At 44.4% G+C, this 27,338-nt stretch overlaps 1 protein-coding gene across 1 annotated transcript in view; it reads left to right on the forward strand.

Annotated features, from left to right (window-relative positions):
* Positions 1 to 27,338, forward strand: part of Fbxw4 (F-box and WD repeat domain containing 4) — a 79,196-nt gene that overhangs the window by 22,680 nt on the left and 29,178 nt on the right. Inside the window, exons 3-5 of the mRNA XM_048338403.1 lie at positions 1,446 to 1,631; positions 2,029 to 2,161; positions 6,590 to 6,684. Coding sequence (XP_048194360.1) covers positions 1,446 to 1,631; positions 2,029 to 2,161; positions 6,590 to 6,684 — 414 coding nt within the window. The remainder of the gene's footprint in view (positions 1 to 1,445; positions 1,632 to 2,028; positions 2,162 to 6,589; positions 6,685 to 27,338) is intronic.

The following is a 27,338-nucleotide window of genomic DNA, read 5'->3' on the forward strand; positions in this document are numbered from 1 at the left end:
CAGTTACTACAAAGTTCAAGCTGCATTTAATGGCCCGTCAAGTCAATTTGCAGAACTTTTCCACATTCCCATGACGCTTGTTTTAAGGAGCCTGGGGAAGAAAAAGCCCAATTTGCTCAGGCAGGCTTGGCAATAGGAGATGGTGTCTGTATGTGGGGATGAGTCAGCTATCCGTGGGTTTGCTTGGGACCTGGTAGCTCCAGGACCCCTAGATAGGGTAGGTTCGGTGGGATGTCTGACTTGGGAAAGGGACGTCTTAAGGTTGACTTTGTACCATGGGACTGATTGGCCTTTGAACTTTTCTTCCTGCAGCCTGGAGAGGGAATCTTTTAAATATTTTTGGAATTCTCTTAGCAATAACTTTGAGAGCTGACTTCTCTGTAGACCCCGAACAGTAGCAGACTGCCATGGATCTATTTTTCCATTGCCACATGTATCCTGAAGTTCAGAACTATAGATACCCTCTGAAGAATGTAGGTATCTAATCTGCACATTAGTATTATTTCCTAAATGGCTTTATTTCTTTCATTTATAAATGACCCCTTTGCTCTAGTAACAGGGGACTGGGACATTCCACAGCTCAGTCTTCTCTTTTCGCCATCACACTTTAACTGATCTATTGGGAAAAGGGCATATATTGAAGCCTTCATAACGAGATTTACCAGATACATTCAACAAGGATGCAGAATCAAAGAAGGTTACTTCATTTAACTGGAAGATTTCCTTTTGATCTTCCCACTTAGCAATCATATTTTGTAAGGTCTGTCTACCCCTGAGAAAACTAGGGAACCAGTAATTGAAATATTAAGCATTTTCCAATGAAAAGAGATATTTAGCTAGGTACAGTGGTACATCCCTATAATTCCAGGACTAAAGAGAGGCACAAAGATCAGAGTTTGAGAAATTCCTGGGATATATAGTGAGATCCTGTCAGAAGAAAAAGGAAAGAAGGAGAGAGGAGGGAAAAGAGCCCATAGGGAGAGATATGGAAAGAGAAGGGAGAGAGAGGGAAAGAAAGTAAGTGAATAAGGAAAAAGAGAAGAGGAAGGTTGATTTAGTTGGTCCCGTAATATTGACTTTAGAAGTCTAAAGATTAGGGGCTGGGATTTAGCTCTGTGAAGCTCTGGGTTTGATTCTTAGTCCTAAAAAAGAAAATAAACAAAAATTTTTTTAAAAAGAAAGAAAGAAAAGTCCAAAGATTAGGCCACTAACTCTAGTTGTCTAAGGGTAGCCAAAGGATAGGCAATTTTGAAGACCCAGACTTAAGTACAGCCTGTAAGCTTTGCAGGCTATCCTTGCTATGCTGAGGTTTGGATGGCCTTTTCAAAGATGAGTGTCAGATTTTGTGTTGCATCTTCGTTTGTCAGTGTTGGTGAATAAATTTGCATCCCAGCTGTTTGTGCTGCAACTTGAAGAACTTTCCATTTCTTTTTCCATTTCTGTAGTCAGATGCCCTGGATGCAGCTAGAGGATGATTTTCTGTACATATCCCAGGCTAATTTCATTCTAGCCTACCAGTTCCGCCCAGATGGTGCCAGCTTGAACCGTCGGCCCCTGGGAGTCTTTGCTGGGCATGATGAGGATGTTTGTCACTTTGTGCTGGCCAACTCACATATTATCAGTGCAGGAGGGTAAGTATTGCAGGATTTCCCTTTCATCTCTTCCTTAGTTTTCTTCAGGGACCTGTATCTGCCTCTGACTTTCCTGTCTCAACTTCAAAATGATGAGGAGGAAGACTAGAACAGGGGATGGCATTTTCTTTTCCATTCAAAGCAAAGAGTAATAGAGTTATATAGAGTAGAAAAACAGAAAGAACCTATTCACATTAAGCAAAATGAAGCTGGTTTTGATACTCGGCTCAGTTCTACCCAGTCCTGAGTGTACTGAAGAAGTCAGCATATCTAGCACCTTTTGGTACTAACTGCCTAATGCTTCAGTTTGGATGTCACTGGGAAATTGGGAGGTTTTAGTAGATTTGTTCTCTGAGAATAATTGCCTCTTGGGATTGGGCTCCTTTTTCTCTTCTAGAGATGGGAAGATTGCCATTCATAAGACTCGTAGTACCTTCACTGTCAAGTACTCGGCTCACCAACAGGAGGTGAACTGTGTGGACTGCAAAGGGGGCATCATTGTGAGTGGCTCCAGGGACAGGACAGCCAAGGTAGGGTGGTCTCCCTCTTCCTCACTGTAATTCCCTCCTGTCTATAGGGGCTTGAGTGGGTAAAGCCTTGAGTCCCAGGTTGGCTGGGAGTATTTCATGGGGGCAGGGAAGAAATGACACAATAAAGGATTCACTTATGTGCCCCTGGCATGCAGTTTACCATGCCAGGCTGTGTCCCTGCCAGCTCTGCCAGCTGGACTCGAAAGGGGTGGATGGTGGCTGGGAAGCTTGCCACTCACTTGAAATGTGGCATGAACTCAAAAACAGAGGGCCTGGCCAGCTTTTCCTCCCTGAGCTGAGTTTCCTCAAGTTTGTGGGTTGAGATCTGACCCCAATATTTTTTTTTTTTTTTGCCAGCCCTGGGGCTTGAACTCAGGGCCTGGGCACTGTCCTTGAGCTCTTTTTGCTCCTTAAGGCTAGCGCTCTACCACTTGAGCCACAGCGCCACTTCTGGCTTTTCCTGTTTATGTGGTACGGAGGAACCGAACCCAGGGCTTTGTGCATGCTAGGCAAGCACTCTACCACTAGTCCAAACTCCTGGCCCTGATCCCAATATTTATTTTAAAGTTTCTTTCCTTTTGCTTGCTCTCTGTTTAGGGAAGTTTTTTCCTCCCTCCCTCCCTCCCTCTCTCCCTCCCTTCCTTCCTTCCTTCCCTCCTCTGCTTCCTTTTCCTCCTTCTTCCTCCTCCTCCTTTTCCTTCTCATTTAAAAGCAACCAAGCCAATAATTAAAATGTGTTTTTTTACTGCTCCTATGTGGTCAGTAAGCAAAAAGGAAAAGGAGAAAAGGATGTTGTTTGTGGCGTCATTGCCAAATTTCCCAGTCTACAGACATCCACCAAGGCATAAAGGAATGGGGCTGATAAAGAGTATGACCTTTGCTTTGTGGACTCAGCTCATCAGTGTCTGGGCCAAGAAGGCTCTCCGCCCCTAAGGCATAGAATAAATTCTTTCTTCAAACCTGTGTCCAGCATCCCTATCCAGGACACAGGGCCTGGTCCTTTGGGGCTGCTGTGGGAACTTTGCTGACAGTTCACTTGGTAGTGTAGGAGGCCATGTAGTGTCTTGCTTGTGTATTTCTCAGCATCTAGAGGCTCCATTGTGCTAACTGAGGCAAAATGCTTGTTGGTGTCAGCACATGGACCTCTATGACACATAGGGAGAGAGATCAGGAAAGGGAAGTTGCAGTCTTTACTCACTAACCTTCCTTACTCTTAATTTACCTGTAGCAGTTACTCTTGATGTTTTGCCTTGGATTATGTATTTAGCCAGAGAGAATGTACATTATCCTAGGAAGCCTAAAGGAAAAACCCAGTACATGTTTTAACCAACATGAAAGTGACTTTCTTGTCAACTTGTTTCTTCTTCCTCTGTCTTGTACTCATGGTTCTGATTGGTCACTGTTTATGTAGCATTCCTTGCAAAGGCACTGGCCTTAACCTGCCATACTTCTCAAAAACAAATTTATATAGGAACTTTTTATGCCATTTATGATCTAGGTACCCATCTTTATGGCATTTTCCTGTTTTGGCTTATGATTTTACCCATTTCATTCTTTTTTTAAGTAAAAGCTCTTTCTTCTGTCCTGTTGTCTGTGGAGGAGTAAACTAAGCTTTGTGATTATATAAAGGGTATGTACTGCTTATAGTTGAAGAACGACTTTATGTGGGATGTGGGGCTTATTTCACACACAAATACGTATTTGCCCTATTTAGTGGCTAAGGTTTTGTTTTAGGTTTAAGATAGGATTCAAAAAAATAATAAATACAGCTAGGCATAGGTGATTCAGGCATGCAATCCTAGCCACTCAGTTATGAAATATCCCTAAGCAAAGATAATAAGTAATAACTAGACTTCATATCTACATTGGTCAGATTCTAAAGCTCAGTCATGATTTTTCTACAACCACAGGATTCGGGGTATGTTTTGCCATTTAGGGAGAAATTAGAAAATCTAGAGGTTTTTTGTTTCACTTTTTGTAATTTTTTTCTTTTGTCTTGTTTTTTTCCCCTTTTGTCGCTGTTTTTGATTTCTGTATGTTTTGTCTTGTATGTAAGTTTACTGTTTGGGGGACAGTAAGGAGAAGCACAGAAATAATGGGACAAAGGGTGAACTAATTCAGCAGTGGCACTCACAAGACACAATTTTGAGATTGTATCTTTTACCAGTCCTGGGGCTTAAACTCAGAGCCTAGGCACTGTCTCTGAGCTTTTATTTCTCAAGCTAGCACTCTACCATTGCAGCCACAGCATCATTTGTGGCCTTTCTGTTTATGTGGTACTGAGGAATCGAACCTGGGGTTTCATGCATGCTGAGCAAGCACTCTACCACTGAGCCACATTCCCAGCCCCACTAGGCACTATTTTGAAAATGAATCATACAACTTGGTTCGAGGGGGTTTGGGAGGGGAAAAATTGGGAGAAAACGAGGGAAGAGGTGACACTGGTCAAAAAGAAATGTATTCATTACCTGACCTATGTAACTCTAACCCCTTTGTACATCACCTTTACAATAAAAATAGATTTTTAAAAAATTAAATAAAATGAACATCTGGAAATTTAAAGAAAGAAATTAGAAAATTGAATTCAAATTATTTTCTTAAGTAGAGTCTCAGCATTAGAATTCCTGAATCAAAGGCTTTTTTGGTCATTTCAAGGGTCTTGCTACCCACAGTCTGCTTTGTAAAAGGATTATATAAATGTCTGCTCCCACTGAGTCTTCCAGGATGGGTCTGTTTTGAATTTGACCATAGAAGTAAAGATATGGCAGCATGCTATGTCAACTCCTGTACCTCAGGAATATATTCCTGCCAGTATATTCCTTTTGCTGGGGTGGGCTGGGAGGACTACTTTCCCACTCATGCTTGGAACTGACAATGTGCTTTCAGAGCCACACTTGGAGACCAGAAACCTTGTTCCAGTTGGTTTGCAGAACCTAGAGATTTACCAGCCCTCTTCATGTGTGGGTCACTAGTGAATCCAGGCCCAGGCTATCCTGTAGAATTTTGTAAACCAGAGTCCCTAGTGTTCCATCCCCCCAAAGCAAGAGCCCATCTCCCAGGGAGTTTGGATCAGAAAAAAAGACAAAACTAGCTCTCTTCCTTGCTGGAGTAGTTTACAAAGGGAAGTCAGAAGTACTACCAAAAGGGATGACTATTAGTCCCAAAGAATAGGTCTGAATCCTGGCATTCCAAAGAAAATTGTGGTATTTACCTTTGATTTCTGTCCTTCCTCATTTAGGAGCTCCTTCTTAAATTATTTTCCTTTCCCAGAAAAGAAAAATTACTCCCTTAATCACCCCATCCCCCACCCCATCAAATACAGAACTCTAAGAAACACTTTCTCCTTTTATAGGATAGAGATACCATGTGACCCTGAGAAGGCAGGACCACCCCCACTGCATCACTTACCCCTTACACTGAAGGAATGTTTCCTTAAAGTTCTTCCATCTAAGGGCCTGCTTGTGTTTCATGTGTTCCTCTTATAGCACTGTAGGACCTTGAGAGGTCATTGATCCATCTGGCTGCCTCAGGACCCCTCTATAGCTGCTGTCTGGGGACAGTCCTGTGCATTGGAGGTTTCCTTACTGTTTGGTTAGAGGCTTATGTTCCTGTGTGTGTCATCTGAGGTAGGGTGAGGTGAGGGGAACCCTGTGCTTAATGGGAGATTTCTAAATGCACTGACTGCTGAGAGGGTTCAGGGAGTGTTGATTAGAGTTAAGCCTAGAGTGGCTGCTAATGTACATTCCTGACTGATAGGGACCAGATAGTATGCTCTGAGCAATATTTTTAACCTGTGGAGATATGGAAGCTTAAAAGAGTTAAGCTTTTCTGCTACTTTTGGTGACACTAGGTGCTAAATTCCCTGCTGACATGAATAGCATTGGGTCCTGGGCATTCTGAACAAACAAACAATAACAATACCACCTTCTTTGAGGTTTTCCCTTCATTCTCTCTTCCTCTTCGCAACTTTCTTTTTACTCTTCTGACTCTATCTATACCCTGTACTGTACTTTAATCTTCCTACCTCTCCCTACTTGCCTATAATAAACTCTTGGTGAGCAATAGAAAGGAAGATCCATAAACATGGGGAAGAGAACTTGCTGAGAGAGGCAAGCCCCATTTATTCCCCTTCTTAGTCGAATCTCAGCCAAGGAATGTGGAACTTTTGATTTCCTGGCATGAAATTGGCTAGTAAGTGAGGGCTCTCACATGGGAGTAAAAGGATGCTTAGCACTGGAAACGAGAGTCTATCTCCAAGTCAGGCAAGCTAGAAGCTGGAGAGGCCCTTCTGCTGACACCCTTAGCTCTCTGTACAGAACAGAAAGGATTCTCATTTCCTCACCTCCCTAGTCATACCCTACCTATGAACCTTTCCTCCTTCCTAATCTTAGGCAATGCCAACAAGAATGTCTCCTCTCCTGTTTCTAGGTATGGGCACTGGCCTCAGGCCGGCTGGGACAATGCTTACATACCATTCAGACAGAAGATCGGGTTTGGTCTATTGCTATCAGCCCATTACTAAGGTAAGGGAGGTACTTTTGGTTGTGATTTTTCCCATATAATATTGCTTTTATTTTATTAGGTAGGACAGAGCTAGAAAATCTTCAACCTGTGTATTTTAGATTGCTTCGAGCCATATTCTTACAGATTAAAATTTGTCCAGAGACTTGAAGTATTAGATCTTGTTACATACTCATGGGGTTAAGATTATCTTCTAGAACTAATCTCCTAAGCACCCAACCTCAGAACTGTTAAGGAAAAAAACAAACCAGATTGGAATGCAACCAAGAACTCAATTGTTGCCAGAGTATCCTTTCCAGAGCATATGCCTCTGGGGTTGTTCCAAACCAGAGGCCTGTCAGTGTCCCTAGGAAATGATTAGGTGACTAGCTTGCTGTCCTGACTCACATCTCTGCCTTGCTCCTCTGGAAAATGTCCTCTTGAAGATCTCCTGTGGGTACCATTCTTCATAAGAGGTGTAGAGCCTGTGTCCACCTGTACCCTTATCCACAGACCTGTAGAGGAACAGAAACATTGACAATTATAATGGAAGTCAAACTTTACTTATTTTTAAGACAAGGTCCCACTGTGTAGGCCTGGAACCCACTGGCCTGGAACTCACATTCCTCCTGCCTATAAATGCTGGGCATTTGCTATTATGCCTGGCTACAAGTACAACATTTTTGATGATGGCTTTACCCTATCCTTTTGTCTGACTAACATTTCTTTAGCTTTAACTAAAGAGATAAGAACACGTAATCTCTTGAGCCAATGCAAGGCCTCTTTGCTTCCCAACATGGTTTTATGGACACTTTCTCCTCTACTTGTTCCAGAGTTAGTAGAAAGCTGAATGCCAGTGGCTCACGCCTGTAATTCTAGCTACTCAGAAGGCTGAGATCTGAGGATCACAGTTTGAAGCCAGCCTAGGCAGGAAAGTTGATAAGACTCTTATCTCCAATTAACCACCAGAAAACTGGAAGTGGCATTGTGACTGAAAGTGGTAGAGTGCTAGCCTTGAGAGAAAAAACTTAGGGACAGGGCCCAGGCCCTGAGTTCAAGCCCTATGACTGGCAGAGAGAGAGAGAGAGAGAGAGAGAGAGAGAGAGAGAGAGAGAGAGAGAGCATGCAGAGGCTTCCCTTACTTTCTGTAGCCTTTACTTCCCACCTGAATGCAATGGGGAAAGCTGTAGGGTTGCCATCTTCCAACACTGGGTTAAATCAATCACTTGTTTTATGAGTGAGTTGGTGCCCTCTTTGCTCAGTCCCCTTCAGCTTCTTTCCCCTCACTGTGTGGAGCCTGTACCCCTCCTTCTACTCTCTTCTACTACTCCCTTTCAGATTTTTTTCTTCCTAAGAATTAGAGCCGATTAGCCACGTCATTAATTCTTCAATTTGACGGCTGATATAGCAGGACCTGAAACACATTGCTGACCCCAGAGAATGGAGATCCCGTTCCTTAGCATATTGACGATGGGAGAAGTTAATTAAAATTCCACAGAGCAGAGGTGTCGGCTAACCTATAAACCTGTCGCTGTTCAGAACAAATCATTCTAGCAATCCTAGGAAAGAGGAAAGGAAAGACCAGCAGGGAGTAGAGAGGCTAAGTGTGTGGGAGCAGAGGGTAGAAAATGGAGTCTTTGAGGTTTGTCTTCTCCTCAGTTTCTCCCTGATGCTGCCCTAGCTCATTAGCCAGGCTTGGGTGTCAGTGGGCTAGATATGTGTAAGGATTGAAGGGAGGTCAGAAGGGTATGGGAGGTGACAGGTGTGCTGATGACTGTCTTAGTGGTTGCCTGTGGAGTTATGCTGCTTTCAGAAGACTGGGAGTGGGATTGGTGATAAAGGGAACTTCAGGTTGAAGATGATCCACATACTTCTTTATTACAGATAGAGTTCAAAAAGCAAAGACTGGGGGCTGGGGATATGGCCTAGTGGCAAGAGTGCCTGCCTCGGATACACGAGGCCCTAGGTTCGATTCCCCAGCACCACATATAGAGAAAACCGCCAGAAGCGGTGCTGTGGCTCAAGCGGCAGAGTGCTAGCCTTGAGCGAAGAAGCCAGGGACAGTGCTCAGGCCCTGAGTCCAAGGCCCAGTACTGGCAAAAAAAAAAAAAAAAAAAAAAAAAAAAAAAAAAAAGCAAAGACTGATTTGTACCTCTAGCCTCAGAGTCCTCTACGTTAGCCACCTCCTCTGGATTGTATTAGGCTCTTCTACCAGAAGAGAGCACAGCATCTTTTGCAAATGGTGTCAGTAAGAGAGGTAGAGGACGGAATCTGCCCTCTTTATTCAGAACCACTTGAGATCTTATTTTTTGATGATAACTTGGATTGGCTGTAGAAAATTAGTTAGCTTTTTTCTTTCTTTTGTGCTGTTCCTGGGGCTTGAACTCAGAGCCTAAGTGCTGTCTCTGAGCTTTTTTGTTCAAGACTATTGTTCTACCAGTTGATTTATGGCTCCATTTCTGGCTTTTTTTTGGTAGTTAATTGGAGAGCTGGGTATCAGTGGCTCACACTTGTAATCCTAGCTACTCAAGAGGCTGAGATCTGAGGATCGCAGTTCAAAGCCTGCCCAGGCAAGAAAGTCCATGAGATTCTTATCTCCAATTAACAACTGAAAACTAGAAGAGGCACTGTAGCTCAAGTGGTAGAGCGCTAGCCTTAAGCTGAAGAGCTCAAGGACATCAGCCCAGACTTCAAGCCCCAGGACTGGTTTTGTGTGAGTGTGTGTGTGTGTGTGTGTGTGTGTGTGTGTGTGTGTGTGTGTGTGTGTGTTGTTACTACTTGCTGTTGCTATATGACTGCCATAGTTACTAGTCAGTGCTGCTCTCTGTGCAGATCCTCTGCTAAGACTTTCTTATGTGTCTTATGGTTGGTGAAGACCTCGACCTTGAGTTTTTCACATACTGCTTCAGTCTTGTCATCTTCTTGGTGTATTTTCATAGCCTAGATGATTCTTTCATTCATATTTATCTGACTATTCCGCTTCTGACAAACGGTTATATGAAATGGCTTTTTCCCTAACTCCACAGATGATGTCTTAGACTTTTAAAATAGCTTGTGTTTGGGATTTTGACTTTATACTAGGTAATCAAGGCATGAACTTATGTTGTCTCTGTCCATTTTTCTCTTATCTAAAGAATATTCTGGGCTAAGACCTTCATTCTTTATCATTGGGTCCATTTCTTTTCACTGTATCCATGACTTTGAACCTTTTAACAAACTCATCCATTTTTTTCAACCCTGGAACTTCTGCATAACCTCAGGGTATGTTTAGAACAGTATGGGAGATGATCTGTGCTTTGTCCACTACCAGCATTATGACTGAAGATGAATCATTCCCTCTTCTAGCCTTAGCTTCCTTATATGTTATATGTGAATATCCTTTTCTTTTTCTTTTTTTTGCCAGTCCTGGAGCTTGAACTCAGAGCCGGGGAAACTGTCTCTGAGCTTCTTTTGCTAAAAGTTAGCACTCTACACTTGAGCACCACTTTTGCCTTTTTCTGTTTGTGTGGTCCTGAGGAATCAAACCCAGGGCTTCGTGCATATAAGGAAAGCATGAATATCCTTTTCTTTATAGAATTACTAGATTACCATGGAGATGACTTAAAAAGATGTACATGAAGATTCTGAAAAGCTAAGAGGGGACCTGTGACTCACATCTGTAATCCTAGTTACCCAGGAATCTGAGATCTGAGGATTATAGTTCAAAGCCAACTAGGCCAGGAAAGTCTGTGATTAACCACCAGAAGAAAAAAAAAAAAATTAAGCCAGAAGTAAAACTAGCTGTTTAAGCCTCATTATCAACACACACACACACACACACACACACACACACACACACACGCTAAAAGGGGTTTATGTCATCCAGAATCTTCTCTGGTCTATTATTTATTTATTGGCTTTTGTTGTTCTCAATTCTATTTCATGGGCTGCCCTGAGCTTCAACCAGCCCCATGGAGTTACAGTGTTCTTGAGGTAGAGACTCAGTGGGTGTCTCTCTTCCTTCCCCCGCCTTCCTTCGTAATGACCCTGTGCTCAATGATTGACTTTTGTTTTCATAGCTATCCTATCACAAATGTATTGTTGCCTTGGACCCCTCATGAAGAACATGGTAGGATGTAGAGGATGTAGGCATACTTATCTTCTAGGACAGACACTCCCAGTTTCTCTGACAATTTCTAAGCCCCTTGCTGCTCCCTTGTATACTTGCAAGAGATCTGGACAGCTAGGAGAGCTAGCATAGCTCTTTCTTCTGTTGAAAATAATTCATTTAACTTATGCATCTTGTTTATTTTTTCTGATGGGCTGCTTCTGCCTTCTTCCTCTCTCTCCCTCTCCCCCCGCCCGTTCTCTCTCTCTCTCTCTCTCTCTCTCTCTCTCTCTCTCTCTCTTTTGTGGGGCTTGAACTCAGGGCCTGGGCACTGTCCCTGAGCTCTGTTGCTCAAGGCTAGCAGTCTACCACTTGGAGCCATAGCTCCACTTCTGGTTTTCAGTGGTTAATTGGAGATAAGATTCTCCTGGGGACTTTTCTTCCCAGGCTGGCTTCAAACCATGATCCTCAGATCTCAGCCTTCTGAGTAGCTAGGATTACAGGCATGAGCCACCAGCACCCACTCTGCCTTCTTTTCTTATGTGTGTACTAAGGCACTTATAACATAAAACATGGAAGCTCAAACCCCAGGCTTACTATGAGGTGCTCTTGACCAGGAGAAAGCAGAAATTCTATCCTGTGTTCATATGTCCCTTTTCCTGCCTTCTATGCTCTTGAGTTCTGATTTATAAACAGTCATTATAAATGGTCAGAGCTGTGTTAGAGCTCTTTTTTTTTTTTGCCAGTCCTGGGCCTTAAACTCAGGGCCTGAGCACTGTCCCTGGCTTCTACCACTTGAGCCACAGCACCACTTCTGGCCATTTTCTATATATGTGGTGCTGAGGAATTGAACCCAGGGTTTCATGTATACGAGGCAAGCACTCTTGCCACTAGGCCATATTCCCAGCCCCTCAGAGCTGTGTTAGATATTAAAAAAATGTTGAAGGAAAACAGTAGGCTCCATAGGAAGGTGGCACATGCCTGTGTACTAACCTTCTTGTCCTGACCTGGATAATCCTGTTTTCAAAATTCATGACATGTCCATGAAACTCTCTTCTATAGTAGAGGTCCCATCTGTCACTGTTAGATGAGAAGAGAAGGACAGGCTGGGAAGGCATGGAACATGCTTGGGGTGGAAGAGCTTGGGTCTGGTGCAGTTGCAGGGCAGGATTCAGACCAACTGGTTTCAGATACAATCTCCTGAGAGCACATTGAATTTTAAGTACTTTCCCATGAGTAACATAGAAAAACAGATGTAAAAAAACTGCATACCAGGTCTTATTACCGTTTCAAAGTCATTTCCAGCCAAATAAAGTTAGTAAATACTAAAGATCAAGAAAATTCAAAATGGTTGGAAATTTAACTGTTAAATCTCACTTCTTCCTTTCTTATTCTTTATCAGTTTGCTTTTCTAAGTGTTTTACTGAGTGCTTTCTGTGTGGCAGCTCCCCATAGCTCCCAGAGTCACGGGGATAAGATGGATATATTACTGATGGGTTTTGAGGATTGCCAGACTAGATTAAATGCCTCAGACTAGGTTGCCTCTGGTTGGGGCGAAGGGGGAATGTTATTCTTTTTTGGACAAAGGTAGAAATTGAGGCCCAGGGAAGATCAGTACAGGGCCACATGTGGGCTGGGGCACAAAGGATGCAGTCTGTGCTTGTCTCCAGTCAGTTGCTATATCCTGGGTCATTACTGTGCCTTGCTCACCAGCGTCATGCCTGGTACCATGAAAGACTGTGGAGATCTGGGAACATTCTCTCTTCTTGGAGGGGTGGGAGAAAGCAGTGTGTGAGAGGGACCATATTTCTCACCCTATAAGAAAAAGGAGGTGGTTGGTGGAGCCCTTCCCCTTTTCTGAACAGTGCTGCTGTCCTGTGGGTAAGTGTGGTCAGGAAGGCTTCCCCAAACTCTTGGGCTTAATCCCTCTCACCCGCTTCTGTCATCAGGGAAATATATGAGTGGTATAGGTGTAGAAACTTGACTTAGCTGTGTTAAATATACAATGTAATTTTGTGTAACTTTGCTCACTGTGGTGGCCTGTTTATTTTGGGGGATTAGTCCAAGTCGGCATGAAAAGTACTGATTCAAATTTGTAAAATGAGTTGTGGCCTCCGGGGAGGTGGAGAGGTCGATGGAGTAGTTGCTTCTTCTTGCTTCATTTCTCCCAGAGGTGAGGGTGAGTCTGGAAGCAAAGTCACCACTGTGCGCTGTTTGGCAAGGGGCAAGGGGGTATGGGAGAGCAGGATGTTTGTTCCAGCACTTTCAGGCTTTACTGTGTGCTGTGTGTGGTAGACGCCATCTACCAGTCTGTTGAAATGCATCTTTCTTTACTGAAAGGTAATTGCATGTGGAGTATGCTCTGACAGAGAGGTTTGAAGGTTGGAAAAAGAAGCAGCCAGCTTTGAGTGTGGGTTCTGTTAATTCCCAGTGATGCTGCAATTTTCTGGCCCTGGACTTTATAACTTTACTCAGTATTTTTAGGAGAAGAAGAATAAAAAATAAACAGCATGTCTCCTAAGTTTTTCTTTCTCTGGTTGGTGATGAATAGCTGGTGTGAAGGAGATCCCTAGCTTTGATAAGCTGAAGAACAACTCTGATAGGTAACTTACAGCAAGTTTTCCTGATGGCTTATGTGAACCTTGAGTGTCTTTGGATTTCTCATGTTGGGGCAGGGGGAAAGCCTCCTCAAAATCTCTTTGGTATAAGGAGACCCAAAGAGCTAGGCAAGGAGTGGCTTGGTATCCCCCTTTGCGACAGTAGGTAGAGCACAGGAGGGAGCATCCTGCACCTGGTATCCCGGGCTGAAAAAAATCAAAGGCACAAAGGCACTGTGGAGGAGCCAGTGTCTGGCATGGCTGAAAGAAGTACCAAGGCACCTGGAGAAAGATAGAAGCACCGAATAATGCTAGGTGGGCCTACTGGCCCAAGCCTAAAATGCACTAAAACTAGAACAGCAGCAATTTGAGGTGCCATTACATTGAAATCAAGTTCTATGAAATTTCAGTGCATTGTCTTCCACCCAAACAAATCCAAGCCTCTCAAGTGGTTGTATCCATCAGGAACAAGGACCAAATACCACAGGGGTGGGTTTCAGTTCCTCAAGACCTGGATTGTAGCCATTTCTCAGAGAGGATAGGCACAGAGAGGCTCATGAGTTGCTGGCCCAAGAAGAGCACCCTCCCAGCCCTGACTTCCACAGAACACATTTGTGGGAGCAGCGCCTTTCCTGGCTAGCGCAGTTGTCTCACTTGTAAGAGCTGCCTTAAATACTAAAAATAGAAACAGAAGCTATTATAGAGAGTTGGGTATTGTGGGTATAGAGTTGATGCATTGAGACTCTGGTCATACTAGCAGGAATCCATTTCCATCCCTCAGCCTCAGTGCTAGAGTTCTTTCTCCTCTCTCTCTCTCTCTCTCTCTCTCACTCGCTCGCTTGCTCGCTCTCGCTCTCTCTCCTCATCCTTTCTTCCTCTCCCACTTATCTTCACATTCTCTCTTCAGCTGCTGTTAAGCATTGTTCCCTATTGACACTGAACCCTAATAAATGATATAGATCATATAGTATGATGAAGAATCAAGACAAATAAAGTAGTACAGTATAGAAAGTTCTCAGATGGGGGCTCAAAAGAGCTGGAGGGACACAGAGAGATAGGAGGAATTAATCTTGTATTTTGTAGCACTGTGGGAGAACTAAGGTATACAAGGATTTATGATACATTTCAAAATAACTAGAAGTTTGAATTTTTCTAACACGTAGAAATGGTAATGATTGAGGAGGCAGAAACATTAATTACTCAGGTATGATCACTACAACATGCTATACATCAAATTATTTACTGTACCCTATGGATATGTACAATTCTGATGTGTCAATGAGAAAAATAAATAAAAGAGATGCCAGGTACCAATGGTGCACACCTGAATCCTAGCTTCTCAGGAAGCTGGAGCCTTGAGGATGGACATTTGAAGGCAGTCCAGGCAAAAAAGTCTGAGGGACTCCATTTCCAATTAACCAGCAAAATGTTGGATTGGAGACATGGTGGTAGAATACCAGCTATGAGCAAGAAAGTTGAGTGAGCGTGTGAGGCCCTGAGTTCAAGTCCCAGTAGTAACATTACACACACACACACACACACACACACATTTAAGAGAGCGTTGTAGACAGATGAGACTTCTCCCTTACTGCTGGCTGCAGTCCTCACCTGCACTGTGTGTCTACTCCACTCATCACTCATCTCCTTAGGAAGAGAAGGGGATTTTCTTTCCATAGCTGCTGCTGACTTTCCTAGATTGTATGTGCAGTGTGCCTGTGTTTTTCCACCTTTGATCACTGTTCTGCTGATAGATAATTTGGCAGTCACATCCCAAGGTGGAAGTGTGGAGTTAATGTTAAAGTTAGGGTTTTTTTTTTTTTTCTTTTCAGTTTTTACCCTTTAAACTTCAGTGGGTGATGAAGCAGATAGGGGGGCAGGACTCGTGGAGCCATAAATTCTGGGTACTGGTGTAGCTGTTCTCTCAGCAGCCGGGAAGCCTCTGAAGTTACCTCAGCACTTTCATTAACATTTAAATTAAGGGTTTGTTTTCCAGGCTGTTTTATAGGCAGGGACCTTTCATGGCCTGTCACATGCGGCACCCACCCCCTTCCCCAACTAAATGTGTAATTGTAGCCACTGCTCTGTCCTAACTCTGGGTTGTAGAGGAGGTTCAAAGGGAGTTCCTGGGGATGGAGCTGTGGAGGCACAAGCTGTGACAGTCAGGATGAGATGTCATTCCTCAGATGAAGGTGCACCCAGGGTTCCTTCTCCCCTCTCTGACCTGTGTGCTTTTCTCTGCCTTTCAAGGGACACACTTCAATCCCATTCTGACCCCTCCCACCTTTCCTACCCCCAGGCCCTGGGCAGGTGGGACTGGTGCCCTCTGTCACAGTGCTTTTTCCTGGCAGCAGAAGTCAGGGCTGGTGACCCCTCATTGTAGTCATTGTAAGATGTAGGTCTCCATTCTTACCTTCCTCCTTTTTATTTTATTTTCTTTGGAGGGAGAAGGGGATTCATGAGTATTTTTACTATATTTCCTCTTAGGGAAGTAACAAAATAAAAGTGATTACTATCTGCAAATAATTTATAATGTAATAGGTCCTTTGGTCTTAAAAGTGCCTTCTTCCTTAGATAGATGGATATACTTTCCACACTTAGTCACTAACTCCATTGGTGCTGAAAATAATTTACTGATGTTAATTGTTTGAGGAAACTACAACCCCAGATCTTGGCATTCAAAACAGGCTAATTTAGACACTCAAGGAGTGAATTTGTTTCCAAGCTTCCTCTAAATGTGGAATACCTGGCAACATTAGGATATGTTTGGAAGACACCTCTTAAATTGTCAGCATTCTGTTGATCTGTAGATGATAACGTGCACCACACACATGCAGAAGACAGCTTATGAGTCTAACTTCAGAGCCATCATTCCCTGTTGCTGGTCTCTAGACAGATTTCTTCTGTGGGTAATGATGAGAGGGATGTTGAGACTTTGAGAATTTTCTCTCTTGGAGCCTTTACTTGATTGCCTGAGTTACTAAACATTTCTTCCTTCACTAAGCTACTCAAACCATCCATGACTTTTCTGTTGGACTGAAGGTAGCTGAGTGTCTTAGCCTCCTGTCTAGGTAACCTTGTTAACAGGTGGACACCCTCATACCCTAGGGTCCTGCCCAAAGGGAGTGAGGGAGGTGCCGGGGCAGCCCCTATGCAGGTGCTGGTCAGGCTCAGATTGCAGGCTGGTGTCCAGGCCCCTCCTGCTGGTGATTAATCTGGGACACGGGCCGGCAGAGGCCCAGCCAGGGCAGCTTTGGTCCCTCACTGTGAAGACCTTTGGCTCAGAGACTGAACTGATCTCTGTAGCTTGCTTCGGCTTGGGGTTTGATCTGTCAAGGCTAAAGAGGAACCTGATGGTGGAGCGGAAGCTTCTAGCCTTGCCTGACTTATGGCACTGATCCGTTCCAGTGGCCTTGTCATGATAATACTCATATATTTAAGGAGATTTCCCCACCTGTTAGCTGTAACACTCAAATCATTCAAAAGAGGAACACAAATGAAAAGATCCATGCTTTTAGTTTTTTGAGTCAATGATGCTCACTCTTAGAAGTAAACTAGGGGATGAAGTAGGGTTTTTTTGTTTTTGCTGTGGTACCAGGGTTTGAACTCAGGACCTGGCACTCTCCTTTAATTGTTTTTGCTCAAGGCTAGTGCCCCACCACTTAAGCCATACGTCTTCACTTCCAACTGTTTTGCTGGTTAATTGGAGATAAACATCTCACAGATTTTCCTACCTGGCTTGGCTTCAAACCTTGATTCTAGATCTCAGCTTCTTGAGTAGGTAGGCATATAGGCTTGAGCCACTGGTACTATCACCTGGGGGAGGGGTTTGTAGTGAGAATGAGAGGAAAAGAAAATAACAGGACTGTGACTGGATCAGTAGAGAATGTATATTTGTGGTAGAAGTCATGTCAGAGGCAGAAAGATAACTTCCATACTGCAGTTGGGTGACTCTTGGGCCATTTGGGGGCAGATTTTAGTATTTCTATTTGGAATCAAGTCTTGGGTTTCTTATTTTCCTTTTCATTTCAAATCACATATCCTTTTGAAAAGGTACCTCTACTACCACCACCACTTTTCATCTTCAGAGCTCTAGCTCTTGGGACCACCAGATGGCAGTCCATGGTACCAGTTATATTTCTTCCCTTCTCTGAGTTCTTTTAGATAAGTATTCCTCTGCTTGGTTGAAGGCTTAAAGTCCAAGAATAGTAATTCTGCTGCCTATGACCGTGTTCATGAGCCTTCAGTTTCATTATCATGTAGTTTCATATTTGACACTTTGGCCTTGTAACCTAAGAATCTGGACATTTCTCTCACACCATCAAGAAGGAGCATGGGCACTGGGCACCAGGGGCTCACACCTGTAATCCTAGCTACTCAGGAGGCTGAGATCTGAGGATCACAGTTCAAAGCTAGCCCAGACAGGAAAGTCTATGAGACTCTTATTTACAGTGAACTGCCAGAAAACAAAAAGTGGTGCTGTGCCTCAAAGTGGTAGAGCACTAGCCTTAAGCAAAAGAGCTAAGGGACAGCACCCAGGCCCCCAGTTCAAGCCTTATGACTGACAAAATAAAAAAAGGGGGGGCATGGAGCCAGGTGCCAATGTCACACCTGTAATCCTAGCTACTCAGAGACTGAGATCTGAGGATCACTGTCTGAAGCCAGCTTGGTCAGGAAAAAAGCCAGAAGTGGAGTTGTGGCTCAAGTGATAGAGCAAAAGAAGCTTAGGAACAGGACAGTGCCTAGGCCCTGAGTTCAAGCCCCAAGACCAGCCCCCCCCCCAAAAAAAAGAGCATGGAGTCCAGGCATCAATGGCTTATCCCTGTAATCTTAGGTACTTGAGAGGATGAGAACAAGAACATCATGATTTGAGGTCAGCCCAGGCAGAAAAGCTGGGCATGACAAGCCTATCATCCAAGTTATGTCAGAAAGCCTAACTAGGCAGATTGTCCAAGAGGGTGTTTGAGCAGAAAACAAAACCCTATCTCAGAACTATTCAGTGCAATGGGGCGCCAGTGGCTCACACCATAATCCTAGCTACTCAGGAGGCTGAGATCTGAGGATCATCATTCGAAGCAGCTTGCACAGAAAAGACCCCGAGACTCTCTTATTTCCAATTAACTACCTAAAAACCTGAAGTGGAGCTGTGGCTCAAAGTGATAACCTTGGGCAAAAATCTCAGGGACAGTGTCCAGGCCCTGAGTTCAGGCTCTATGATGAACAACAACAACAACAAAAACAGCCAAAAAACAAAATTCAGTGTAAAATAGGGCTACAGGCTGGGTACTGGTGACTCATGCCTATGATCCTAGCTACTCAGGAGGCTGAGATCTGAGGATCAAAGTTCAAAGGTAGTGCAGGCAGATAAATCTGAGAGAATTTTATCTCCAATTAATCAGTAAATAGCTGACACTGGAGTTGTACAACATGTGGTAGAGTACCAGCCATGAACAAAAAGGCTTAAGACTCCAAATTCAAGCCATAGTTCTGCCACAAAAAAGAGCTGCAGGAATGGCTATAATAGAGCACCTTCCTTGCAAATGTGAGGCCCAGAATTCAAATGCCAGTTATGGGTAAAAGAAAAATAGGGAGGGAACCAGCTGTAAACATCCCATGATGTCTCAGAAGTTTGTATTGATTCTGAATTTTACAGTAGTTACTTGGATTTTCTTACAAGATGACCAAAAAGAAAACCAGTGGACATATTTGGCTCTTCCTTCAGACTCATGCTTCTAGCTTAGTGTATTGGATGTTGTAAACGAGACTTTCTAGAAGTTTCAGATTATAAGTTTTTTAGGAGGAGATGTTTTCCTTCTTTGTGAGAATTACATTCCTATATGTGGCAGATGCAGTTCCTCTGCTTTGGGGTGCCCTATTAAGACAGATTACCCAAGGACCTTGCCTCTTTTTTAAACTTGCTTTTTCTACTCTTTCTGGCCAAGAAATTTTCTTAGGCGATAAGTGTATGACCTGACTTTGGCACCCTGTCACAGAGGTCTGGCTCTGGCCTCTTTGAGAGGCTAACAAGAACAGAGGAGTAGACGGTGGAGAGATGTAAGTATGTACAAGCAGAAGCTCTGATACTTGCAAAGGGAGCCCAGAAGTTGCTGGTTCAGGAGATTGCTTTCTGTAGAAGCTTTCCTTTTTCATATTTTGCAAGGCAAATTAAAAACTCAAATTGAGCCCTGTGCTGGTGGCTCATATCTGTAATCCTAGCTATTCAGGATGCTGAGATCTGAGGATTGCTGTTCAAAGCCAACCCAGAAAAGTCCATGGGACTCTTATCTCCCGTTAACCACCACCAGAAAACTGGAAGTGATGCTGTGGCTCAAAGTGATAGAGCACTAGCCTTGAGCAAAAGAGCTCAGGGACAACATCCAGCCCCAAGTTCAAGCCCATGACTGGCCAAAAAAACACAAAAAAACCAAACAACAAAAAACATGAATTGAGTCTGCTGTGGTAGCTTATTCCTCTAGCTACTCAGGAGGCTGAGATCTGAGGATGAAGGTTTGAAGCCAACCTGGGCAGGAAAGTTTATGAGACTCTTATTTGCATAGATATGTAAATGTGATTTATGTACCACCAAAAAGCTGGAAATGGAGGTGTGGCTCAAGTGAGGCCACACCTTGAGCAGAAAAAGCTAAAGGACAAGCTGGGTACCTATGGCTCACACCTGTAATCCTAGCTACTCAGGAGGCTGAGATCTGAGGATCACAGTTTGAAGCCAGCTTGGACAGGAAAGTCTATGAGACTCTTACTTCTAATTAACCACCAAAAAACCAAAAATAGGGCTGGGAATATAGCCTACTGGTAGAGTGCTTGCCTCACATACGTGAAGCCCTGGGTTTGATTTCTCAGCACCACATACACAGAAGAAGCCAGAAGTGGCGCTGTGTCTCAAGAAGTAGAGTGGTAGCCTTAAGCAAAAAGGATCCAGGGACATTGCTCAGGCCCTATGTTCAAGCCCTAGGACTGGCAAAAACAAATAAACCAACAAACCAGAAATAGAGCTGTGACTCAAGTGGTAAGAACTCAGGGACAGCACCCAAGTCTTGAGTTCAAGTCCCAGGACCAGAACAAATAAGCAACCAAAAGTAGAATAAAGTTAGAAAATGTTCTCCTTTGTAGCATCTCTCTCAGAGAACCTCTCTTACAAATATCCTGAATGCTGCCATGCACCAGGGAACAGGGAGAATGATGCCCCCAAAGCAGTTCTCACCATCTAGGAGCTCATAGTACAATTGGGTGATAGCGCATGCACACAACATGTTCCAATGTATATATGGAACAAGTGCCACTGATGGCTGGAGAACTGACAGGAAATCAGATGAAAGCAGTAGCCCTGTTTAATTCAGGGCAATGTCATGTGTGACATGCAGTATGAAGGGGACTTGCATGGCACCTGTTTATATTGTGGAAGGAACTCCAGGCAAGGGGACTGGCATATGAAAGGCTTGGAGAGAGATGAGAAAGTTCAGAGTGGTCAAGTTTTGGAGGGTTTTGAAAAGCTGAATTTGGCTTTAGCCTGAGGAAAATAAGGAACCACGAAATGGTTTCTGATCAGATTGAAGCAGCTAAATGATTCATGTATATCCAATATATAGGATTCTTTGGAGAGAAGAGAGAATACTTTTCCAAGGTATATACTTTGCATTTAGGGACTTGACCCCTAAGGACAGTATAGCCTTGGATTCAGAGGATGACAAGTAGTCAGGCCTGATTACATGGAGAGAGAGGAGGAACCATTAAAGATTTCTTTGAATCTGGGAATGGATGAGTCCTGTTTTGAGCAAACTCAGTTCTGGTTTATAGGACTATTGGTGACAATGGCCAGAGACAGTCCAAAATGGTAGTCTGTGGCTCAGACATGAAGTGGAAATATAAAAGGCCTCAGTGGAGAGATCACAGTAAAAATAATGTGCAGAATCAACACAGATACAGACAATAAGACAAGAAGAATCAGAGGCAAAAGGAGCAACCAGAGAGCAAGAGGAAACCTGGGGCTGGGAAGTAGAGCACCTGCCAGAGGAGCTGGTTGGCAAATGAGTTATTTTTCTAGGCAATTTTCATAAATCAGTGCACCACTCCCTTGCTTGTTATGCATTAATACCAAGGGTAAAAAGGCAGAGTCATTATATGGATGCGTGGCAATAGGAAAGAATTTAATTTTCTATGTGTGATTTCAGCATTTTGTTTCCAAACTGTAATATTGCCCTTTTCTCACTTTTTCCCTCTGGCTCTTGTTCTGTTCGCTGTTCTATGATAGGCTATTTTTTTTTTTTAATCTCAAGGGTTGCCTGTCTTGCATTTAGCAGTTTTCCTTTCCACAAAGCCACTCAGTCAGGCTCAGGAGTCAGTGTTTGAGCTAGAGATGCTCATTGACAAAGTGAGGGAGTGTTGTAAGTCTTGTGCATTTCCTCTAGGTGTTCTGTTGTTGGGGCAAGCAAGGGAGGCTGTTAGGAGCCAGGAAAGTCACAGACTATTTTGCCATTTGGAGAGATTCTGGGCTTCCTTGGGCATCTATCTGAAAACCATTTTATTTTTAAGAGAATTAAATAAAAACTTCCAAGTCCTCCTTGGATTCTTTAGGGTAATAATTCCACAGGGTTTGTCATTTGTGTTGGAAGCTAGTGGTGAGGAGGGCGGAGTGAGGAGAAGTGAGAGGGTGGAGATAGGAAGCAAAGAAAGAATCAGAGAGAGAAATTTTATTGAGGGAGAGTTTGCTGGGTTTATGGGAGGGCATCTCTCCCCTCCTCCCTATTCGGATTTAAAAGAGCCGGTGAATCTTTGATTAGGTGCAGGTCAAAAGAATTTACACATTGTGACCTTAATAACTAGAGGTGATTGGCAGGCAGGCTGTGGGGAGGGGGCCGCGGGCCCCTTTCATCTCACTTAGCACTGAGGAGAGACAATGGGCCAGCCGATTTTCCTTGTTGTCCCTTGTTTGAAAAGGTCTGGTGTCTCTACTAGGTACCTGTGACATGGGGGTCTTGATTGGGGTCTCATAAAGGCCCCTGTCAGTATGTCCAAAGGCCAAGAATACAAAAGCAAGCAGTGGGTGGGGGTCTCAGCTGACCACTGAAGAAGGGAGGGGAGGGCCCGGGAGGCAGTGGAGGGAGAAGCAACCCCCGATGGGAGCCCTTACAGAGGGAGGAGAGGCGGGGGCCAAGAAGGGCCATTTTTGTCCCTAACTCATCAAGCACATCTGCAGAATTGTCCAAGCTGCTGCCTCCCAGTTTCAAAAGAAAAAAATGATCGTTTGATAAACCGTCCTGATTCACCACTTTCTCACAAGGGTGGGAGACCCAGCCCTGACCTCTGTATGATTTCACATCAGGACTGAGCTTTCTTGTCCCACCTCCAAATTGCTAGAGAAACTTTGAAATGTATCCTGTGGCTTTCTCTCTCCCTTCTTATACTCCCTCCCCACACACACATCAGTTTCCCACCCTCTCCACCCCACTGGCCTCTGTTTTTTCCCTGGGCGCTCCAGAGTATAGGCAAGTAATTAGTCCCCTCTTTCTGGGGCACAATGAAGCCAGGGTGTTTGGCATGCCCCTTCCCACCACTCACAGGGCTGGAGGCCTGGGGTTAGGACCAGGTGGCATGTGCAGTATGTTCAGGCCTGTGCAATTGCTGGGGGACAGGGGGAAGGGGGCCCAGGGACTGGTATGCTTCTTGAAGGAATGTGCAGAGGCGCATGCATTAATGGTCCCCACACAATGCCTGCATTTTTTTTCTAGGCAGAGGCATCTTCTGTGAAAGGCTACTGAACCCCCAGCCCAGGCGGGGGCTCTTACCACCACAGTGGCGTTATTTCCCACTCTGCGCTTAGTCACTTGGAGCTAACATGGGAGACCAACAGGCCGCGTCTCTTGAGAGCCCGATCTTTGTATCTGATGTGTGCTCCCCCTCTGCCCTGTCAGTTTTGTGTGTTCACGGAGTGTTGATTTTAATGCGGGCCTGTGTTGGTCTGGGAGGCCAGGCTAGGGGGGCCTCAGGTCTTTGTCTTGTAAGGCCTCTTCTTCTTGGAGGGTCTTTGGCCCTAGAGGCCTGTGGTTGATTTGAGGGGTAGGTTGGGATGCCAACTCTGGCTGGCAAAGGATCCCCCCATCCATGCATCTATCACAGACCTCTGTAGGGTGCCTAGGAAACAAGAGCCCCTTGGGATGTTCCAGAACATGCTTGCCTAGCACCCCACCACCCCTGAGGGAGACAGTTAGTTCTACCCTGTAGGCTGCCAGCTTGAAAGGAGTTAAATCCTCCATATGACTGAGTTCGGATGGAGCAGATTGTGAACTGCAGAGAGTCAGGGTAGGGTCTTGTCCACACCGGTTAAGGGAGGCAGAGACAGTCAGGAAGGTGCTGGGAGAGCACAAGGCAGCTGCAGGAACCATAGGAGTGGTACGGGGCAGGAGCCATACATAGGCCTAGGCAGGAAGGAGGCTATGTCAGGGTAGCCTCTGGAAATTACAAATGTCTGTGTCCTATAATCAAGAGGTAGAGACCCCAGAGCTGAGTAGGAAGACATTTTCTCCTATGATGAGAACTGGTCACAGTCACAGACAGAACCACTATGGAGAGACCAGGTCTGTACCCTGTGTGAGCCCCAAAGCCCACTGAGAGAAAACATGCAAATATGTGACTGGAGGCCAGTAACATTCTGGGGAGCCTCTGCATGGGTGTGACCTGCTCCTCCCCTGGAAAGAGTGAAGCCTCCAAGAAGGACCTGGGCCTCTGGGAGCAAGTGAGTGGATAGAGCCTGCCCTCCAGCAGTGACCAGCATGCTTCTCTGATCTGCTGTAGTCCTGGGACTGTGGGCCCTCTTCTGAAGGGTCAGGCTTTCAGAGCTGGGCTGTGCTTTCTTTTTTCATTGGGATCATAAGGGAGAGATGAGGTGGCTCTTGGGAGGCAGCCCTACCAGAGTTCACTGAACACAGCAGCTTTGCTATGCTGCTCTTGGCACATCTCAGACTGCCTCAGGCATTGGTGCCAGTCACAGCACCAGGCCCGTCAAAGGGGAAAGAAGCTGCAACTCCAAGGCCTTCAAAGGCCCAAGTCCCAAAGGTGATGAAGCAGCTTTTTCTTTGGGTCACTGTTTGTTTCTGGGGATATTTCTTTCGCTGAGAAATAGACACTTCCAGCAATACCCACTCCCTCATTTTCTTCATTTTACTGTTCTTTTTCCTTCATCTTTCCAAGTGTTGTTTCTCTTACCTTTCTATTCGATTTGACAGCCTAAGAGAGACAGAAAGCCTAGGTGGCAGTGTCAGAGATAGACAGCCTGGAGCTCTAAGATTAGAGGCAGCAATTATTCCCCACTAAGTTGTCTTCCCAGCTAGGAGGACACTGACATATCCCAACCTGTAAGTGCAGATTGGATGCAGAGAGAGATACAAACATGGAAGCAAATTAGATATATCTATGGGGGGTGTTCAGCTGTAGAAAACAAGCATTTCTTACTAATTGGAGTGCAGGGTATTTCATTATTAAGCTTCATTACAAGAAGAAGTGTGCAGCAGGCCTCTTTGGGAATTCCCTGAGCTTTTTTTTTTTTTCTTTTAAAAGTATAATTGTATTTAGGATGGAGAATGGAGCAAGAATTGATCTTGATAACTCTGCAGAACATGCAGGGATTTAAAAGCAGTTTGGAACAAGGTAGGAAAGGAGAGGTGGACCTGCAGGAAGATGTTTAGGGGCTCCACTCTGGGACAAGAAAAGCAGACGGGAAGGGCTCTGGTGGGATGTGTTCCTTGTTTCTGAAATCAGGATTGAGGAATTTGGAGTCTTAGTAACCCAACTTCCTAGAAGACATCATATTTGGGGAGGAGTGTGTGTGAGGTGTTGAACCCTGGGATCTGCACATACTAGGCAAGCACTCTATTGCTGAGCTATACCCCCTAGCCCATATTTGACTATTTTAACTTCTGTATTTAATAGGATAAAATGGCATGCAGATACAGCATGGTGACAAAGCCATGCTTTCTCAGCATATAAAGACCTTCTGCTTGTGGGCCAGAGGAAGGGCTGGAGTGGGATGGCATTTCCCTGCATGGACACATGTTAACCTGTGTCCTGACAGGGTAGCCCCGGCTGCCCGTGAAAGATTATCTGACTTAGATAGTGATCTCTTGCTTTACAGCGCTGATTCCTTTTACTTTGGCTGATACCAGACTGTCTAAAAATATAATGAGTCCACCTGACAAACCCTGATCCAGGGTGCTTGCTCAAAAGAGTAACTGAGGGAGGAGGTTCTTTTAGTGAGTTTGATTATCTGGTGTTCGGTTTCGTTAGGCAAGCTGAGGAAAGATAGTATCCTGGCAGAGTTTGTACTCTTGAGCAGGGGTCAGGGGTACACAATCTCAAGGATTTCATCTTAGCTTGTGACTTTCAAAGGCCTATAGTCTTGGCTTTCCCCCCACCCAAATCATCCTTTTTACATTTATCTCCAATCTATATTTAGTTCAACTGCCTTGAGATTATTGGGACTTTAAACACACAAGGCATCTATAATAGTGGTGGGCCTTTTCTCTAAAGGAAGTCCAATCCCTTTTTTCATGGACAGGACCCTACCAAATGAACCTAGAATCTAAGACTCACTGCAGGAGGTAGCTTGTTTCTGTCTTCCTCTTTCTCATCCTCCCATGGACAGGGCAAGTTATCCCCTGTACAGCTTCTACTTCCTCATAGCAAAGGGCAAAGATCAGAGGAAGCACTTAGCACCTCATGAGAGTTAACTGAGTGCTGCCATTTCACTTGCCGGCATAGGTCCTATACCATTCTCCTACCAGCTCTATGAGCATGCGTCTGTCACTGGTCTCTTAGCCTGTTTGCCTGTGTGTTATGGTGGTTGGTAGTCCCTTGTCTCTAATGCCCCCTATCAAACTAGAAGAGCCTCATGCCATCTTTGGCTTTCACCTTTTATCCGGATCAGTGGTTCTTCCAGAAGATACCATGAAGTGAGTTGTTTCTATACGTGTATCTCATTATTTCATTTTCTATGGGACTGCGTGAGAAGTTAGGAACCTCCTCAATCCGTTTTGGGCAATTGCTTCATTTCCATAGGGATTTTTACCACTAGGTTTCCTATTGCCCATTATTCCTCTTGTGCCCCTTCCTTACACATTTTCATCAGATTGGAAGATGTGTTGCTCAAGTCAGTCATGTTAGGCATGTGAGTGGACAGAAAAATGTAGAACAAGTGCTAGGGAACTGGCAGAGGGCCCGGGCTCTGGTGGCAGCCTATCTACAGATTTCAAGCAGCATCTAAACGCTGAAAAAGCTTAAGTGTAAAATGAAAAGGCTTGGCTTTTTCAGATAGGGCTAGCTGAATATTGTACAGAGATGGGAAGTTCATAGAAATCTTAGATTCAATCTTATCTCAAGCCAGAAGTCAGCAGTATTCATGTGCAGTACAGAAATGAAAGCCTGAAGTGAGGGGGGTCACTCAGGTAGTAAATCAGGAACCCACTTGCTACCAACTATGCTTGCAAATTTGTGTCATTTCATTCTTCTGAAAAGTTGATACCCTGTCTAAGAGGCTTACTAGTGAAGAAGAAGCTTCCGATCAAATGATCTTTTTGGTTTCTTGATGTTTTTTCAAATATAAAAACCCATAGTTTTATAGTTTGTAATTTTAGAAGATGAACAACAAAAAAGAGATCTATTTCAAGGCAAATGTTGGTGTGTTGTGAGTGGGTTTAGTTAAACTGGAGTTGTGTGGGATGGCAGGTAGCTGCTTGGTTCCCAGGCCTAGCAACTCCTGAAACTGCCAAGTGAAAACCATTCCTTCTTCAGAGACCCAGTGAGGATGGTCCTTCTCTCATCCTTCAAGGCAATTGTCACCTAAAGAGGGCATGCTGCCTGCACTCTGGGGCCTAGTGGAGTGGAGAAAGGCAGAAATGAGGGGAGAATATACTCAAGGTCCCCACTGGAATGTCTTCCTTACACTGTAGGAGTCCTACCCAGGTGGTGGGACAGGAAGACAGGATTCTGG

The sequence above is a fragment of the Perognathus longimembris genome, chromosome 2 (assembly GCF_023159225.1).
Source record: "Perognathus longimembris pacificus isolate PPM17 chromosome 2, ASM2315922v1, whole genome shotgun sequence".
In the NCBI taxonomy this organism is placed as follows: domain Eukaryota; kingdom Metazoa; phylum Chordata; class Mammalia; order Rodentia; family Heteromyidae; genus Perognathus; species Perognathus longimembris.